The sequence below is a fragment of the Mus pahari genome, chromosome 12 (assembly GCF_900095145.1).
Source record: "Mus pahari chromosome 12, PAHARI_EIJ_v1.1, whole genome shotgun sequence".
NCBI classification, from domain to species: Eukaryota; Metazoa; Chordata; class Mammalia; order Rodentia; family Muridae; genus Mus; species Mus pahari.
In genome coordinates, this window is record NC_034601.1 from 6,743,595 (window position 1) to 6,761,988 (window position 18,394).

Consider the following 18,394-nt stretch of genomic DNA (forward strand, 5'->3'; position numbering starts at 1 on the left):
AAAGTGACATAAAGGCTCTTACTGGTAGAGCACTTGCCTAGCATACATGCAGCCTAAAGTCCATTGCCAGCATTGGGAAAAATGATAGAAGTGAGGGCCATGGGGATGGTTTATCAGCTCAAGTGCTTGCCATAAAAGCTTTGGGACCAATGTTTGGGTCCACACCTCCATATAAAAGCTGTAATCCCCGCTGCTGTCCAGCAAACTGGCTCATTGGAGAAGCTAAAGCTTAGCTTCAGCAAGAGACCTTGCCATAATACAAAAGGTGAGGAGTAGTGGAGAAAGATGCTTGACATCAACTTCATGTGCACGCAGATATATCTTCATACATACACTCATACACTTAACATATACACACCTGCCACACACAAGGAAAAATATTTTTTAAGTGATAGATTGCAAATGTAGCTCAGTTGGTAGAATTCTTACCTTCGAATACTCAAGGCCCTAGGTTTCCATCGAAGCACCGAGTAGACCAGGTATGGTGACACCCACCTGTAATCCTAACACGTGGAAAGTAAGACAGGAAGATCAGAAGTCAAGGGTACCATCAATTACATACTGCACTCAGGGCCATGTGGACTCCTGAGACCCTTTCCCTAAAAAAAGAGAAGGGTGAGGAGGATGAAGGCGGTAACATGGCTTAGTCAATGCTGTGGTACACATATATCCCACACTCATGCACACACCATGATACTAACAATAAATAAAATCTCCTCAAAAAGAAGTGAGAGGGCTAGGGCAATGGCTCTGTGGTTAAAAGTGAGTTCTGCTCTTCCAGAGAACCTGAGTTCCATTCCTAGCACCCACTTCTGGCAGCTCACAGCTGCCTATGACTCCAGCTCCAGGGGACTCCAACACTTCCAGCCTCCACAGACAGCTGCAATCATGTATACACACATTCAATTAAATAAATCTAATCATATGGCACAGACACTGTGTGCTGAACACTTTGGGTCAAACATGCTGCTGTAGCTTGTTTGCAGGTTATCTAGAAAGTCAACTTTAATCCAGTGGGCCATTTGGAAATCGTTCAAGCATGCAACCAAGTTGAAAGAGTCTACAGTGAACAACACCCATGTACCACCTACCTGCCACCACTGACTCCATTTTTTTTAAATCACCTTTCTACTTCTCTACCCACCTTCAGTTCCCGAGACCTACTGGAAATACAATTCATACGTTAGGCAAGCAGTCTGCCACTAAGCTAAATCCCCAAACCAGAAATAATTTTATAAAACTTATTTCAAAGCAAGTCCGAGACCATCATACCCTTCTCCTCAAATACTCTAGCTCTAAGTAACTGGATTACCCCAGTTTCATCAACACAGCTGGAAGATGATGGAGCCTAACACAAACCTTCAGGCTGTCGGCCAGGAGCACACAAGGCTTGTGCTTATACAGGGCTGTGTGCAGAAGCAGAGCTCTCACAACAGTACATGGGCCAGCAGTTCCACTGTGAACAGGAGTGAGTACAAAGGAGGCCCAAGGCCAGGGGAAGGGTAGTGAGGCAGCCAAAGTGGCAGCAACCGCAGCCCAGGGGGTTGCTGTAGAAACCTTGAAGCCAAGCTCCAAGCTCAGTTTTCCTTGGTTGACTGTGCTTCGGCAAACAGCCTGCTCTCCTTTACAACCTAAGGAATAACAGCAGCACACGTTGCCCCTTCGTCACAGAGCAGGTTGTAGACCCTTTTCATCACAGAGCCAGTGACCTGCTCCATGGCTGCACCTTGTGCTGGAAGCCTCAAAGGAGACAGAGTAATTGATTGCTACTTGCAGCAAATATCCCTTAAGCTGTTGCTGGACTGATGGAGAAATGGTTACTTAATTTTCTTCAAAGGATTGATTTGACTGTCAGGGGAAGTTCTGGGCCTAAGTGAATGTACCCATTCATCCATCACCACTTCCTAACCATCTGGGTGTCAGGAGCTGTGCCCTCCCCCACCTCACTACCACTGCCTCCAACTCACACAGACACCTTGGTAGCAATCCTCGGGACTTGACAGGTCTAGTTCCTACAAGACTATTCTTGTTAACCTGTAGACTTGCTGGGACCTGGGCAGCCTTGTTACTCCAGCCTTTCTGGGTTCCATTAGGACCAGCCAGGCTTCCTGTAAGGAGCTCACTGACTCCCACAGAAACACAGTGGGAACAACTTCTGTCCATCTTTTTCATTGGGGAGTGGATTTTCTGGGCTACAAAATACCAACTCCCTCATACTGAGGCAGATTGCCAGTGTCAGACGGAAGATCCAAGGTGCTGCCATGGACCCAAGGTAGAGGTAGAGGTAGGACTTCAGCCTATCTCACTAAGCTTTGAGTCCTAGCATCTAGAAGGAGACACCAGAAAGTCACACAGTGCACCCTGCTTCCCAGAAGACACTGAGGAGTGAAATACAGAATTGGACTAGAGGACCTGCTCTCCCAGTGCAGAGGGAACCTAGCCCTGGACAGCCTCATAGCACACGGTAGCTTGGATTCTCATTTGTCACCTACTGCAGCCAGCCAACACCCCCTGCTAGTCTAGGTTTGGGGTGCCCCGTTCTCTGAAGGAAACAAGGCCTATCTGGCCGACTCCAGGGCCTAGGATCCTAGGTTTCAGTCAGCTTGCTTAGGCTAGTGTGATGGTTGGGCTGCACACGCCATTGGGCTGAGTACCTTGATCATGTCTCTGGGTGTCCTTGAAGAAAGAAGTTATTTAACTTGAAGTTCAGTTTTTGTTTGTTTTTGTTTTTATGCGATTCAGGAATGTGTCAAAGCAGCAGCTTGAGGCCTGGCATGCAAGGGCTTTTGTCATTAGTGGAAGTTCTTGAGACAGAGGTCCCCTTTTAGACCCTTTTGCATGTGAGCTTTAGAGAACATTCATAACTGGGAACGGAATGGTGTCCCCACACCGGTGAGCATCAGTGACCCTCCATGTCTTTACCTGCCTTGTGCTGCCCATAGGGCCCTGCAGAGAAATTGAGTCTACTTAGATGGATGTGCAAAGGAGACCAGACATAGGCTTTAGAATCAGAGACCTTTTGGTGTGCTCGGATCTAGGAAGGCTAGCTAAGGCCCTGCAGTCTTGCAATTCCAGGTGCCTACTTAAAAGAATCTCATTAATGATGTGTTCTGAAAAAATGCATCCAAGTTCCTCCATCTTGGAGATGTACACTGTATTGCTACTCTGGACCCCAGTCTTGGCCTGCAACTCGGGGTATCAGATTGCAGAATTCCAGAGTGTCCTGGAATCCCACTAGCCTAGACATCCTGCTGGAAAGGACTTCTTTGATTCTAAATGTAGCCAGAGCCACCAATGCCAAGAATTAAATTATGTACTGGCATCCATATTGTATTAGGAAAGGGTCATTTAAATACAGCTAAAGTCAATCAGCCCCATTTACCACTCAGTAACAAGCTACAGCCTGTCAGAGGAGCTGGGGAAGAAAGGAGCAGCCCAGGGGCTGGGGAGAACAGTGGGTTGAGAATCCCGTGCCTCCACTGGGAATACTGGTAGACTTGAGAGTCCTTCTATCCCATCTCCAAATGCCTTTTCAGAGTCAATCACTGCCTCCATTCATGGTCTCCTGAAGGGGCACCAGAGAATCCAACAAGAAAGGGTCTGCATCCTTGGGGCTAGTTCAACAAGGATGGAGGACATGGAAATTTCAGAACAAAGGTCCTGGGGGGTGGTTAAGATGTGCCTGGAGATGGACGCAGAAAAGACCAAGAGTCTATATAGGCTGTATGTCTATATAGTCGCTGTCTTCAGACACACCAGAAGAGGGCATCAGATCCCATTACAGATGGTTGTGAGCCACCATGTAGTTCCTGGGAATTGAACTCAAGACCTCTGGAAGAGCAGTCAGTGAGTGTTCTTAACTGATGATCCATCTCAACACTGGCTGAACCCTTAACTGAGGATGGCCTTACTTCTGGTTCTCCTGCCTAAGTGCTAAGATTCTAGGAACACACCACTGCACCAAGTTTTATGTAGTGCTGGAGATTGAAATGAGGGCTTCCAACATGCTAGACAAGCAGTCTCTCCACTGACCCACATATCCAGCCCCTGATTTTGTACTTCATATGATGGTTCCTATGCTTCCCCTCCCACCCCCACCCCCCCACCCCCGCTTCCTACTTCCCATATCTTAAACTTCTATTGGGAAATGGTTGTGCTTTTCCTGCATCCTACTTAAAACCATAAGACCTGGGCTCAGTGGAAGAGTGTTTACCTACTATGTGTGAGGCCCTGGGTTTGATCACTTCTTTTAGAATTTTAAGTGAGACTGAATATAGCACAGAATTAAAATAAATCACTGTTCCAATTCTTGTTGAGTAATGAACCTTCTTGTAGCTTAATAATTTAACACAATGGCAGTCATTTGTTTTGCCCATAGTCTGCCCAGGGTCCAATGGGAATTTCTTACCTCTAGTCTACATGGCATCAGCTAGATGTCCCAGGGGGGCATTGGCAGGTCAAGTGAGGGATGGGGATGGCTGACAGTGGGTCTGAACCCTGATGGGGAGCTTGCCAGAGCATTCTGATGGCCCTACATCAGAAACTTGATAGAATCATTTTACTGGCCCTCAGGTTTAAGGAAGGAAAAAAATGTACATTTTGATAGGATAATCAAGTCACATCATAAGAAGAGCAGGTAAGGTGACCATTCTTGGGGAATATAGTTCATGAGAAAATCTGTGTCAGGACTCCTTCAGTCCATTCTAGTACATAGGAAGAATGCATCAGACTGGCACTGGTTTTTGACTTGGTTTGGGCTGTTTTGTTTGTGTAGCACTGAAGATGAAAACTAAGACCCAGTGGATGCTAGGCAGGAGCTCCACAACTGAACCACATCCCCACGGACTGGCAGAGTTTGAGTTAAGACTCCTAACTTTTTTTTATTTCCTTTTTGATAAAAAGAGCAAGCTTGGCAGAGCATGGTAGAGCTTACCCATGATCCCAGCACTTGAGATGCTGAGGCAGGAGTATTTAGAGTTTGAGGTCACTCAGAGCTATAAAATTCTGTCTCAAAAAATCAAAAACAGGCACCTGGGGAGATGGCTCAGTCAAGTGATGTGCTCACTCTGCAAGTGTGAGGGCCTGTGTGTGGGTGTGGATAACCAGCATTCACATAAAACATAAGCCCATGGCATGCCTGCAGCCTCACTGCTGGGGTCAAGTGGAGTGCACTAGAAGATGCCAGGCAATCTAGGCAGTCTAGTCCATCAGTGGGCTCAAGATTCAGGGAGAGATATCATCTCATAAAAAGGTGGGAAGCAACTGAGGAAGACATTCAGCATCAGCAAGTGGCCTACACACACACTACACATGGGGGCTCCTCATACACAGTCTCCTTCCTTATCCCCTCATCTTTCTTCCTTTCTTTTTCTTCCTTCCTTTCTTTTGACAGAGTGGTTTTTCTACCTAGCCCAGGCTGACTCTGAACTCTTAATTCTCTTGCTTCACCCCAACCCCCACCATTGTGTGGACTGCAGGCACCAGCCACAAGCCAGTCAATTTGCAGTATGTGATAGCAGCTGTTTCCCACTAGACAGTTAGAATGCTGCATGTAAGCTAAATCACCGCACAGCTGGCTCTTCCCCGTGCCAGCGTGATCTTGAGATTCTCACACTGAGTAAAAGGAGCCTCTTTACTCAGGTTCTCACTTACTTCTGAACATCTGAGTCCCCACAAACTCAGAGGTGGCCTTCAGCATCCCTGGGCACCGTGCTTGGCCCACTCGGGGGTGGGGGAGATGCTGACTGTTTTTCTTGGGAACATAGCAATTTCTGGGTCATAGGATGTGAAACTTTCGATTTTAATGAAGAATGCTACTTTGCCCTTCAAAGCGGCTATGCTCATTTGTTCTCCTCCCAGCAGCCTTTGAGAATGCTAGCATCTGTGTGTCCTCAGGAACACCTGATACTATCAAACTCTCTTCCTACTGCCCGCCCAAGGGTGGAAGGTGGTATCTTGTTTTGCTTTTGTTCTGGCTTCTTGTGAGGGCGGGCACCCTTCTTGTGTTCACTAGCTGTCCCATCTCCTCGTCTGCGTCCTTCACTGCCATTACATAGTTTGTCCTGTCCACTTAGCTCACATGGGTACTCTTGTGTATTGTTTTCTGCAGTGGCTTGGTGGTTGGTTTGTTTTTGAGTGGTGTGGCTCCAGCCCCTTTCACTCACTCACACACACACACACACACACACACACACACACACACACACACACACACACACAGAGTTGCCTAGCATAACTTAACCTGACCTTGCAGTCCTCCTGTTTCAGCTTCCCATGAGGCTGGAGTCACAGGTGCGAGCATGCTGTCATGCCTAGCTCCTTCAGTATTTTGTACTTATATTGTTTACAGTTATTGACGTGTGTGTGTGTGTGTGTGTGTGTGTGTGTGTGTTCATACATATGTCACAGCATGTGAGAGGAGGTCAAAGGATAATGTGTAGAAATGGTTCTGTTTGGTCTGGAGAGATGGCTCAGTGATTAAGAGCACTGACTGCTCTTCCAGAGATCCTGAGTTCAATTCCCAGCATCCACATGGTGGCTCACAACCATCTGTAATGGAATCCGATGCCCTCTTCTGGTGTGTCTGAAGACAGCAACAGTGTACTCACATACATGAAATAAATAAAAAAGTACTTTTACCCCCTGAGCCATTTGGTCAACACAGTGTTTCTTTTCTTTTTTTTTTTTTTTTTTTGGTTTTTTTTTTTTTTTTTTTTTTTATATTTATTTATTTATTATATGTAAGTACACTGTAGCTGTCGTCAGACACTCCAGAAGAGGGCGTCAGATTTCATTACGGATGGTTGTGAGCCACCATGTGGTTGCTGGGATTTGAACTCAGGACCTTTTGGAAGAGCAGTCGGAGCTCTTAACCGCTGAGCCATCTCACCAGCCCTTTTTTTGGCTTTTTCGAGACAGAATTTCTCTGTGTAACCCTGGCTGTCCTGGAACTTACTCTGTAGACCAGGCTGGCTTCGAACTCAGAAATCCACCTGCCTCTGCCTCCCGAGTGCTGGGATTAAAGGTGTGCGCCACCAACACCCAGCTCAACATAGTGTTTCTTAAGGGAGGTCTAGGTTCAACCCTTCAGCAGTACAGTCAGAGAGGGATCCAGGAAAGTGAGGTAGATGGGCATTGACATCTGCTACAGGGCATGCTAGAGTGACTGGAAGACATTGAGTCACCAGCACTGAGCACTCTAGAGAACCATACAGGGAAGGAAGCTCCTGAGGCTGCCATCCCTAGGTCAGCCAGGGAGGGCTGCCTACCACTGAACCCTGCCTACATGCCCCATCCATCACAGCACCTCAACCCAATGGTGCCCTGTCTTCTGACTCCCAGGAGAGCCCAAACCCACTCTCCTACAAGATTCAGACTCTGGGCACACTAGGGTTCCACTCGGCAGCTCTCCAGGCTCCTCACAAATCTGAGACCTCCACATGGGAATGCTCACAGCCCACACTTGGGGCAGTCTAGCTGTGGCAAAGCTTCCTAAAGTGACCCCTGAGAGGCCTCGTGCAGATCACTCCAAGGCAGTACTTGCTTGTTCTCCTCCCATCGTAAGGTCTCTGGACTCTCGCTTCCTTCCACCCTTACCTGCCCCACTGCCCCCTCACCTGCACACTGCACTCCATTTCTTACGAATCCCCACTGTCTTCGTGGGACTCTGATGTCTCAGTGGCATCTGAGAGCTGCTCCACTTTGGGGTCTGTCCTTCCTCTTTTTTGTTGTTCCTTGTGGTAACAGTAGTAGTTCTTTTTCCTTGAAACCCCTAAGCTCTGTGGAGCAGTCGGGCCCCACCATCCCCCAAAAGCCCCAAGTCACCATCCTTCAGGTTAGCTCTGACCTTCAGACCAGTTCTGCCACAAGTGCAAGGATAGAAAAAAGATGCATGGTCCTGAAGGAGGAGGGAGGAAAGGGCAGGGAGAGAAAATGCAAAGGCAGAGTGTGGGGGTCTGTGGTGGTGTTGTTATTTGCTTGCTTGCTTGCTTGCTTGCTTCTTTGTTTTGGGTTTTGATTGTTGTGGTTTGGTTGGAGGGGTTATTTTGCGTTGCTTTGTTTTGTTTTGCTTTTTGAGACAGGTTTCTCTGTGCATCCCTGGCTGTCTTGGACAAACTGGCCTCAAACCCATAGATCCACCTACCCCTGCCCCTGCCCCTGCCCCTGCCCCTGCCCCTGCCCCTGCCCCTGTCCCTGCCCCCGCCTCCCAAGTGCCAGGATTAAAGGTGTGCACCACAATGCCTGGCTTTGTTCACATTTTTAAAAGTAGAAGATTCTCACTGAAGAAATATTTTAAATATTAAGTAAAGGAAATAAACTCCACCTCTTGATAACTAAAAAGACATGAAAGCCATGCAGTATGGAATTTAAAATCTAAGGTGCAGGGGACTGGGAGGGTGGTAAAGTGCTTGCCCTGCAAACATTAGGACTAGTGTCAAATGCCCTGAGTATGGGTGGTGTATACGTAAGCTCTGAGGATGCACAGGTACATGGATCCCTGGAACTTGCTGGCCAAACAGCCAGCTACATTTACGAGCCTCATATCCCAGTGAGAGACCCTGACTACAGAAATGAGGTGGGTATCTCTTAAAGAATGATACCCAAGCTTGATCCTGGCATACACACACACACACACACACAGAGAGAGAGAGAGAGAGAGAGAGAGAGAGAGAGAGAGAGAGAGAGAGAGAGAGGAGACAGGCTAGGCTACACAATGAGTTTGAGGATGAACTAGAATATAGCAAGACTTTATCTAAAATAATGTTACATATCCCTGATCAGAAAGCTAGGATGAAAATAGAGATTCTTGCCATAGGTAACAAGTCTAGGCAATCGCATCTATTTGAGCTGACATTGCTTCAGGGACTGTGACTGTCCTGGGTGTCTTATTCCAAAGAGGAGATGGAAGCATAAAGCCTGCTTTAAAAACAAAAACAAAAAGACAGGGAAAACATTCTGGAAACATTCACACAGAAGTTAGGTTTTCAGGCAACTTTATACCTCAAAGGTCCCACATTATCCTATGGTAGCCTAAAGAGAAGGGAAAGGTTCCTCTTGTCCTCAGGCCACTTGGAAAGTAGCAGACATGTATATCGGGTAGAATGCCCTTTAGACAATACCCAAGTCCAAGTTTGTGGCCGTTTGTGTTTGGAGCTAGAGTGTCCCCCTTTGTCACCTCTCCCTGGGTGAGCAGACCTGTCATTAATTCTCCGTAGAGGTACTTTTCTCACGTCTTAAAACCATGAGACTACATGTTCTGCCCTCTTTTTATTTAAAATTGCAATATTTCCCACTGTCATAGCTTGTTAAAAGTTTTTGCCCCCACCCGAGGGGTGGATAGAACCTCATACATACTCACCTCTCTGCTGTTGAACAACAGCCTTACCTAACCTCACATGAGCATAGGTTATGTGTAGTCAAACCTACAACCTTGTCCCCTACCACTGAGCTACATCTCCAGACTCAATATGATTTTTAACTTAGTTTTGTATTGCACATCTCTCATTTAAAAATCATTTCAATCAATATTACACGTAATAACACATATAATAAAAACATGCTCAGGCATGGTAGTCCATGCCTTTAATCTCAGCTTTTGGGAGGCAGAGGCTGGTAGATCTCAATGAGTTTGGGTCCAGCCTGGTCTACAAAGCAAATTCCAGATTAGTTATTGCTAAATAGTTTCTCAAAAATAAGCAGGAGTCTGGCAAGATGGCTGAGTGGGTAAAAGCACTTGCAGCCAAGCCCTGAAGACCTGTGATCAGTTCTCAGAGCCCACATAGTGGAAGTAAAGAACTAACTCCCTCAGGTCTCCCTCTGGCCTTAACACACATGTGAGATGAGTGTACATGTACACACATAACTAAGTAAATGTAATAAAAGCAGTGATTTTTTTTAAATGAAAGTTTTTCCATTGATTTTAGCCCTCCCAGCTCGCCCCCCACACATACTCGATTCCTGTTCCCTCCTCACAGGCAGCCATTGTTAAGAGCTTAGTGTTGTTTAGTGTTGTTATATGGGTTTATAATTTTACATCTGATGGAAAAAAAAGTTAGGGTCAAGTTATTCCCCCATTTTGGGACATTTGTGGTTTTTCTTGGTTGGGCTATCTCATTGAAACCATAAAGAAGAACTCAGACTGCACTGCAGGTATGACTGATGGCTTGTGTTGTTAGGTGACTTCAGAGTCATTGGGGCAGGTCTGGGTATAAATGTCAAGCAGGAGAAGGGACTTGGAATGTGCTCAGGAGCCCTGTGTGTACTGCTTCACACAAATACCTTCCTAGCAGCTGTTTTCTGTACCAAGTTTGCTGAGATAAGGGGTCTTCTTCTCATTCTACAGATAGAGAGCCATGGCTCAGAGGGTTCAAGTGCCTGGCAGATTGTCACACTCCACCTCCTCCAGTGCTGGATCCTAAGTTGCCAGACACTGAATTGGGGACTTGTGGTTCTGTCATAGGGGACAGGGGATCTTGTTTTCCTGTCTTCATGTGAGCAAAAACCATCATCATATCTGTAAACTACCTTTGGACTAAAAGAAACACTGAAATGTTCCTGGGATTGGTTGCTGGGTGATGGTAGTGGTTCTGGTGCCGGGGATAGAACCCCAGCCTCATACATTCCAGGTGCTTCTACCCCTGAACTCAGTCGTTAGCTATTTTCACACTATAGCGTGTGTACAATACCTAATGGTTTGTGTGCTTTGTATCAACTTTGAGAACACACTGAATGTGAGGCTTAAAGAGATGAAGGGACTCTCTCTCCTAGCAGAAGTGGCTGAAGAGGCATCCAAACCCAGTTCTATATGTGAAGAAAGCTGGACAGCTAAGCTAGGCCTTATTCCACTCTCCGCTCTCTCCTTCCAGATAACAGTGACTTGATCGCATGCACAGTCATCACCAAGGACGGTGGTATGGTCCAGCGGTTCCTGGCTGTGGACATTTACCAGATGAGCCTGGTGGAGCCTGACGTGTCCAGACTTGGCTGGGGAGTGGTCAAGTTTGCTGGCCTTCTACAGGTGAGAGCCTAAGAACCACAATCTGTTTTCTCACTCTGTACACATGTATGCTAAAATGTCAGTTTTATACTCACTTATAATGGCACAAGAAGTATGTGCACAAAGCCAGAGCACTGCACAGAGAACAGCCAAGTCCCCCTTACCAAAACCTTCATCTTAACACCTGTCCTTCCCTTCAGAGAAAAGCCATTGCCAAGCTGCTCCTTCCAGATCTGCTTCACTGCCAAGTGCTTTTTAATTGTGTATCCATGGAACTGTCAGTTAAACTCAGTGGGGAAGGACCACATAGTTGTACATGATCTCAGCATTCAGGCAGTAGAATCAGGATGGCATCCACAAATTCAAAGACAGACCAGTCTATTTAATAGGTTCCAGACCAGTCAGGTAGGTTCATGTAGCAAGACCTGGACTCAGGATAAAAGGGTGCTGGGAATGAGGACAGTGTGCTGGGGCTGTAGCTTAGTTGATGTGGGGTGCTTACCCAGCATGCATGAGGCCCTTGATTCCATTCCCAGCAGCACACACAAATGGGTATAATGCCTATCACCCCAAAAGTTAGGAGGTAGAGGCAAGATGATCAGACATTTAAGGGCAGCCTGGCTACCTAAGGAGTTAGAGGCTAGCCTGAGCTACATGAGACCCTGTCTCAAAAAAACAAAACAGACCAGGTATGGTGATGTACACGGTTACTCCTAGTACTTGGGAGGCAGAAATGAGCAGATCCCTCTGAGTCTAAGGCAAATATGGTCTACAAACCAAGTCCCAGGCCAGCCAAGGTTACATAGTGACACTGTCTCAAAAACAAACAAAACTTCAACAAGAAATATGTCTGCCATAAAATTGTACGGACTTTCTTTTCACTCTTTAGTCCTTAAATAGCTATTTACATAGCATATATATGGTATAAAGTCTTATTCATCATCTAGAATGAATTTAGAGTCTACAGGAAGATATAGTAGGTTATATGCAGATACTGTACCATTTAAAGTAAGGGACTTGAGCATCTACAGATTTTGGTCCCCAGTTTGGTAGGGAGTACATGAGTTTGAGGGTATGTTAGATTATTATTCTGTCGCATGGCCATATCATAGACTTGGCCTTTCTCCTAGCCTCTCTTGGAGTGTCTAGTCATTTTATCACATGCATGCCTGCTGGGGTTCTCTTAACTGCTGTGTGGCAGGGCATGCTTGGCCAGAGCCCTCTTGATAATCCCAGCTTTTCAAGCATGTAAACCTGGTGTTCCACTTCCTCATGCCCCGGGCAGGATTTCCCTAGGCAGATACCCGAGAAGTTAGAATCAGCTATTTTAAGAGTTCATAGCTTCTGCCAGCTTCCTCTAGCACTGTTATCACAGGAGTTCATGAGTACTCCTTCCTTGCCCCTCTACAGCCTCTCGGATCCACTGGGGCTCTGTCTTACAGGCTGAGTAGTGACTAGCTGCAGAAGGAATGAAACAGATCCCAGAGTGGAGAGCAGATCCCACGTCCTATCTCTACTGTGTCCTGTCCCAGCCTGGGGCTCCCCTCCCCCGACTTCAAGGAAGCCCATTTCCTTGCTGCTCTCCTCTGATTCCCAGAAGACCCTGCTCAGGCTGATTTGACTCCTTCTCACCACAGCAGTGGGCAGCCCAATTGTTGCCTGCTCTCCATGGGGAGCACCTGTACATGAAGCCACTGCTCCTGTCTCCTACTCCTCCCTTTCCAGACCCTCTTATCTTTCAGTGAGGCTGTAGGAGGATCTTTTTTACCCCAAAGGGACTCCAGTATGAAACACTGCCCGGTAGATGGCCTGTGCATCTTATTATCAAGGTACACCAAGTTCTTTAGAAAATAAGGTCAGGAAAGTGTTTTTCTCTCTCAGAGGCTTAATGTGTGTCCTGTCAGACAGTGAAGGCCACACGCCCCCCCCCCCCCTTTGGTTCTCTTCCAGTAGCTACTATTTGTCAGACTGTTCTGCACACCAGCCCCTGCTTTAAAGTCATAATAGCCCATCTTATCTGCTGCTGCCCGGTGATGCAGCCATTCTTTCCAAAGGGAGACAAGTGTGTGGCCTCCAAGCATGGCAACCCCTCCTTCTGAACCCTCTTCAGTGGCTCCCACCTCCTCTAGCATGGCTAACCTTTGAGTCCATCTTCTGTCTGGTACACTTTTATCTCCTGCCCTTGAACCTTTGTGGGCACAGACTTGACACAGAACCCATCCTGAGGCTTTATGGGAACCAGTCCTTACATACTCATTCCTTGTCAATGTCTTTATCCTTTTCACATGCGGCTTGCCTGAAGTCTCTGCCAAACAGTTCTAGTGGCCCTTTCTCAGGGACTGTCCTCAAACATGTACCAAAGGACAAGAACAGTGCTCCATTTTGAAGAGAAACAAGGAGGTAGTGTTTGACCAGGTGATAAAAAAGGCTTTGGAGTTGTGATCTCTGGTTTTCCAGAAGGAAGAATTATTGGAATTTGCCTGTTGTGTCAGTGGTGGCCCTTGAAGGGGCTGGTATATCTCTTGTGGTCAGGCATCTCAAGTCCTCATGGAAAGGAGTATTAGCCATGCATCCAGCAGCTGACTCCTCACCCGTCAAGCAGGGACTAGTCTGCATCACCCTTAAATCTTTGAGATTTAGCCTCCTTCAGAACAAAAGCAGACAAAAAGTGCTGGTGTCTTTCTACACGAGCCACTGACACCCCTATCAACCCCTGGACCTGATGAACATTTTGCCTTTACCTTCTCACTCTGCAGGACATGCAGGTGACAGGAGTGGAGGATGACAGCCGTGCCCTGAACATCACCATCCACAAGCCTGCCTCCAGCCCGCACTCTAAGCCCTTCCCTATCCTGCAGGCCACCTTCGTGTTCTCTGATCACATCCGCTGCATTATTGCCAAGCAGCGCCTGGCCAAGGGCCGCATCCAGGCCAGGCGCATGAAGATGCAGAGGATAGCCGGTGAGTGACCAAGAGCAGGGAGTCACCACGCAGGGCTGTCACCAGTTCACATTGACCCAGAAACGTCCCAAGACTTCAAAAATAGGACTTTGCCTGCTTCCCAGGTGTTTGGAAGGGAGAAAATCCAAAGCTACATGGAAGAGAAGGGGCCTCTGTAATAGACAAGGGCTAAACAGGCAGCAGGCGGTAGGGACAGCTGGGACCCCCTCTTCATGCTGGAACCCGCAAGGGTATAGTCACAAAGCATTCAGACTGCCCTCTGCCATCTTAGATCATTTGGGCCTTAACTTCACATTGTACAGGGTAAATTTTTAGTCACACAGAGAACAAGTTTGCAGAGCTTCCTACTCAGATTTGTTTGTTTGTTTGTTTCAGCTCTGGGGATGAAGCCCAGGGCCTCACACAAAGTTTTTCTCACCCTTCTCTTTGTTCCCTTATCATCTCTTGGTGAGTGGCTAGCACCCAACACTAAATCCAGGGGTCAATCACACCTCACAGGGATGGTAGAGTTTGCATCACCCAGGCTTTCTTGGTAAAAGCCATGAAATAAGGTTGTTTCTTCAAGTCATGAAATGGAAGTCAAGGCATAGTCCTGGGGCAGGGTGAGGCAGGCGAGTCCTAACTGCTCCTTTAAGACTCTCAGGCTAGAGCTGTGGCTCAGTTGGTAAAATGGTTGCCTAGTATGTACAAAGCCCTACATTTGATCTCCAACACTATATCAAACCACATGCCTATAATGCCAGCACTTGGGAGGGAGAAGCAAAAGACTTACAAGTTTAAGGCCATCGTCTACTATATAGTAAGTTCAATACCAGCCTGGGCTACGTGAGACCCAGCCCCACAAAAGATACAAATGAATGAATGAATGAACGAATGCATGCATGAAGACTGAATAAATAAATAAATAAATAAATAAATAAATAAATAAATGAAATTATTAGTGCCTTCAGCTCAGGCCCACAGTCCCATTGTGGCTGCCAAGGGATGTCCAGCCCACTGTTGAGTAGGAGCATTCATTCTCTCAAGGAACAAAGGAAGAATAAGCTCTTGGTGTGCTTCATTTCTGGCTCCGCAGTTACATGCTGTGTGTGCCTCCGTGATGTGCACCAGAGTTGTTCACCCTTCTTGTTTCTCACGTAGATGAAGCCTGGCCTGTGGAATCATTACAGGAGTATTTTGTAATGTGCAAAGTGACTTAGATCATTCAGCCCTTCCTTTCAAGATTTATTTCCAGACTTTTCCCCTGTAATGTGAAGCAGTTTCTCACTGCTGGCATAAAGGCCAGATATTTCATTTGAAAATTGAGGATTGCACTGTAAAGTGGCTGCTAGCATGGCCGCCTTGGATATTTCTTAAATTGATTTTGAAAAGCCACTTTGAACTAATATATCACAGAGTTGTTTAAGGGAAGATGACGGCTATGAGATGTAAACACACACACACATACACACTCATAAATACAAACATATGCTTCCTTGTACACATTCTCATAAGCACCTATAGCAAGATTCTACCACCAAGATATTAAAAAGTCAGAACTAGGGCTGGGGCAGCAGCTCAGTCAGTTAATGCAGCTGTCCAACCATGAGGTTCTGAGTTTGACTCCTCAGCACCCATGTAAAAGCCAGGTATGGCAGCATGCAGCTCTGACCCCAGCCCTTGGGGGATGAACACAGAGAACCTGTAGGACTGGTTGTCTAGCTAGTTTAGCCCAACTGATGAGCTTCAGGTTGAACAAGACACCCTGTGTCAAAAAAATAAGATAAAGGGCATGCAAGGTACCTCAAGAAGTAAAGGTGCTTACCACCAAGACTAATGACCGGAGCTCAAGCCCTAGAACCAATTTGGTGGACACAAAGAACTGACTCACAAGTTGTCCTTTGACCTCCACACATGTGCCATGCCACACAAGGATGCCTGTGTAGTACATGTACATGCACACAAATACACAACACACACAAAATAGATATAGAAAACCCTTTTTAAGATGGTCAGCATTGACCTCTAACCTCCATATACATATGCACACACTCACGCACACAGGACTCTGAAAAATCTCTATCCTCATTGAACCTATGCTGCCTTTTCTCTGTGATTACTCCCTAAACAATATAGGGAGAACTCCTTCCATAGTACTTTGATCATATTAAATATAACTCATCTAGAGATGATTAACAGTAGATAGGATATGTATGTATCATATACAGATATAATGCTATTCTTTATAAGGGACTTAATTACAGATTTTGGTGTCTTTGTGGAGGAGTCCTACAGATACTGACAGATCACTCATTTGTATATTTTGTCTGTCTGTCTGTCCATGAATGCCTGTGCATAAACTTTGGGGGTAGACTTGGCCTCAGTTGCTCTGGGATCTAAAAGTGCGTGTAAAGCCAAGCCTTTGGGAAGGGTCTTTTCTACAGATTTCAGGTACTAATTGGCCTGAGTCCCCTTCATGCAGTTGTGTTTTGAACTTCTTAGGGACTCTGGCATCCTGCCAGTCTCACGCTTCACGCTGTCTGTTTGGCTTCCCCAAGGGTCTTACTGTCAAGGCTGGTATCACTCTGGTCTGTTGCCCACGTCGTAGCAAACATCCTGTCCCCATTGCGTGCGCTAAGAACAGACTGTGGTGCGGTTTGCTTACAGCCCTCCTGGACCTCCCAATCCAGCCGACAACAGAAGTCCTGGGATTTGGACTCTGCTCCTCTTCCTCCTCCCAGCACCTGCCTTTCCGGTTCTATGAGCAGTGCCGCAGAGGCAGCAGTGACCCGACAGTGCAACGCTCTGTGTTTGCATCGGTAGACAAGGTGCCAGGTAAGCCGGACCTCCTGCTAGGGACTCAGGCAGCTTTACTGCTGAGCCTGCTGGAGGCCTTCCCTCAGAATCCAGGCTGTTGGCAGCTCTGGCTTCATAGAGCATGTGAAGCACACACCCAGCACGCAGCCTTGGCTTGCCCTTCTTTGTTCCGTCACTTGGGTTTGGTTTTCCAGACATTTCTTAAGTTTGTGAAGAAACTTCTCAGAATCAATGTTTCTTGGACATTTCTTAGAAATACTTGACTAATTAGTGATGAGAGTTGAGGATGAGAGATTTCTTCCTTCATTTAAGATGACTAGGAGATAGTGCATGTAGTTCCTAGTCCCCTGACAAGGGAAGCCGTGAGTAAGTCCCAGTGCCCACAGGCCTTTGGCTTCTTCCCTCTGGGAGCAGCTCTTCCCACTTCTGCAGCACTGTATCCAGTCCTCCTGCCCTTCCCTAAAAGAGAGGCTCAGTGGAAAGTCCAGGGGCAAAGAGAGCTGCTTCTTAAGAAGAGCAGCCTCCTTCCTGCTCCGACGTGCTCTAAGTGTATCCATATGCCGAAGATCCCACGGGCTGGGGCGAGTGGGGGAATGAATGACTCTCTTCTTTTGATTATAAAGCTTAGAAAACTGGCCAGGCTCTCCCCTGCTCTTAACACTTGCACGTTCAGGGCTAGAACTTTAATTACAGGTATTATGAAATATTTTCAAAAGTGATTACTGATGTTGGATCAACAAAAGCCATGACAGCCTGTCCAAGTCCAATACCTTGGCTACCTCTGATTTACTCTGCTTTCACCCATGATCGGATTTCTTTATTTCATGTATACCATAAGTATATAATTTTTAATTCTACAAGATTTGATAGAATGTGAAGAAGTCCCTTTTGCTCCAGAATATGTGAACAGTTTTTTGTTTCTTGCATGTCTTTCTAGAAATGCTTGTTTATATGTTATATATATATATATATATATATATATATATATATATATATATATATATCTACCAGGTCATTCATTTATACTTGGCTAACCATTCTATGTGATTCTCCATTCCACTCTTGATACTTAATCTACCACATATCAACATAAAATCAAAAGTATAGCTGTCTGTGAAATTAACTCTATTTTTTAAAAAAGGAAATAATGACTTTACATTTTTGAGATCTTACTGCCTGGTGCACAGTCAGGTCTAGTCTGCTTAAGGGGTAGCCTTCTCTTGACCTCTGGAAGCTCATCAGTCACCTTGGAAAGAAGCTGTTCTCAGGCTCCAGCATATACCTGGAGAACCAGTGCTGTGCCCTGCCTTAGCCTTTATACTAGCTCCTTTATCTAGGTCTTGAGTGCCCACCTCCCAGCGATGGCCCAACCCCAGTGTGTGGGCTCCATCCTCCAAAGGCCTTTCATTATCATGCTGCTGATCAGGGTCACACCCTTCCCCTATCACATTGCCCTGGTTTATTTTCTCCGTAGGATTCAGTTCCTTATCAGTTTGTATGCTGGGGTCTGGTTCCTTTGCCCCGTGGAGAATGTCACTGTTCTGTTCACCACTCTGGTTCAGTGCCAGCGGGGGCTTCATTCAGTGTTTGTCAAGTGAAGCATAAGCCTGCAGTTGCTTCTATCTGAACACCAAGAAGACA

General features: G+C 46.4%; 1 protein-coding gene across 5 annotated transcripts in view; it reads left to right on the forward strand.

Annotated features, from left to right (window-relative positions):
- Clec16a (C-type lectin domain containing 16A) overlaps positions 1-18,394 on the forward strand; it is a 192,380-nt gene that overhangs the window by 128,412 nt on the left and 45,574 nt on the right. For all 5 annotated transcript variants that reach the window (XM_021209467.2, XM_029544291.1, XM_029544290.1 and 2 more), the window contains 3 exons: positions 10,866-11,017; positions 13,753-13,957; positions 16,604-16,771. In XM_021209467.2, coding sequence (XP_021065126.1) covers positions 10,866-11,017; positions 13,753-13,957; positions 16,604-16,771 — 525 coding nt within the window. The remainder of the gene's footprint in view (positions 1-10,865; positions 11,018-13,752; positions 13,958-16,603; positions 16,772-18,394) is intronic.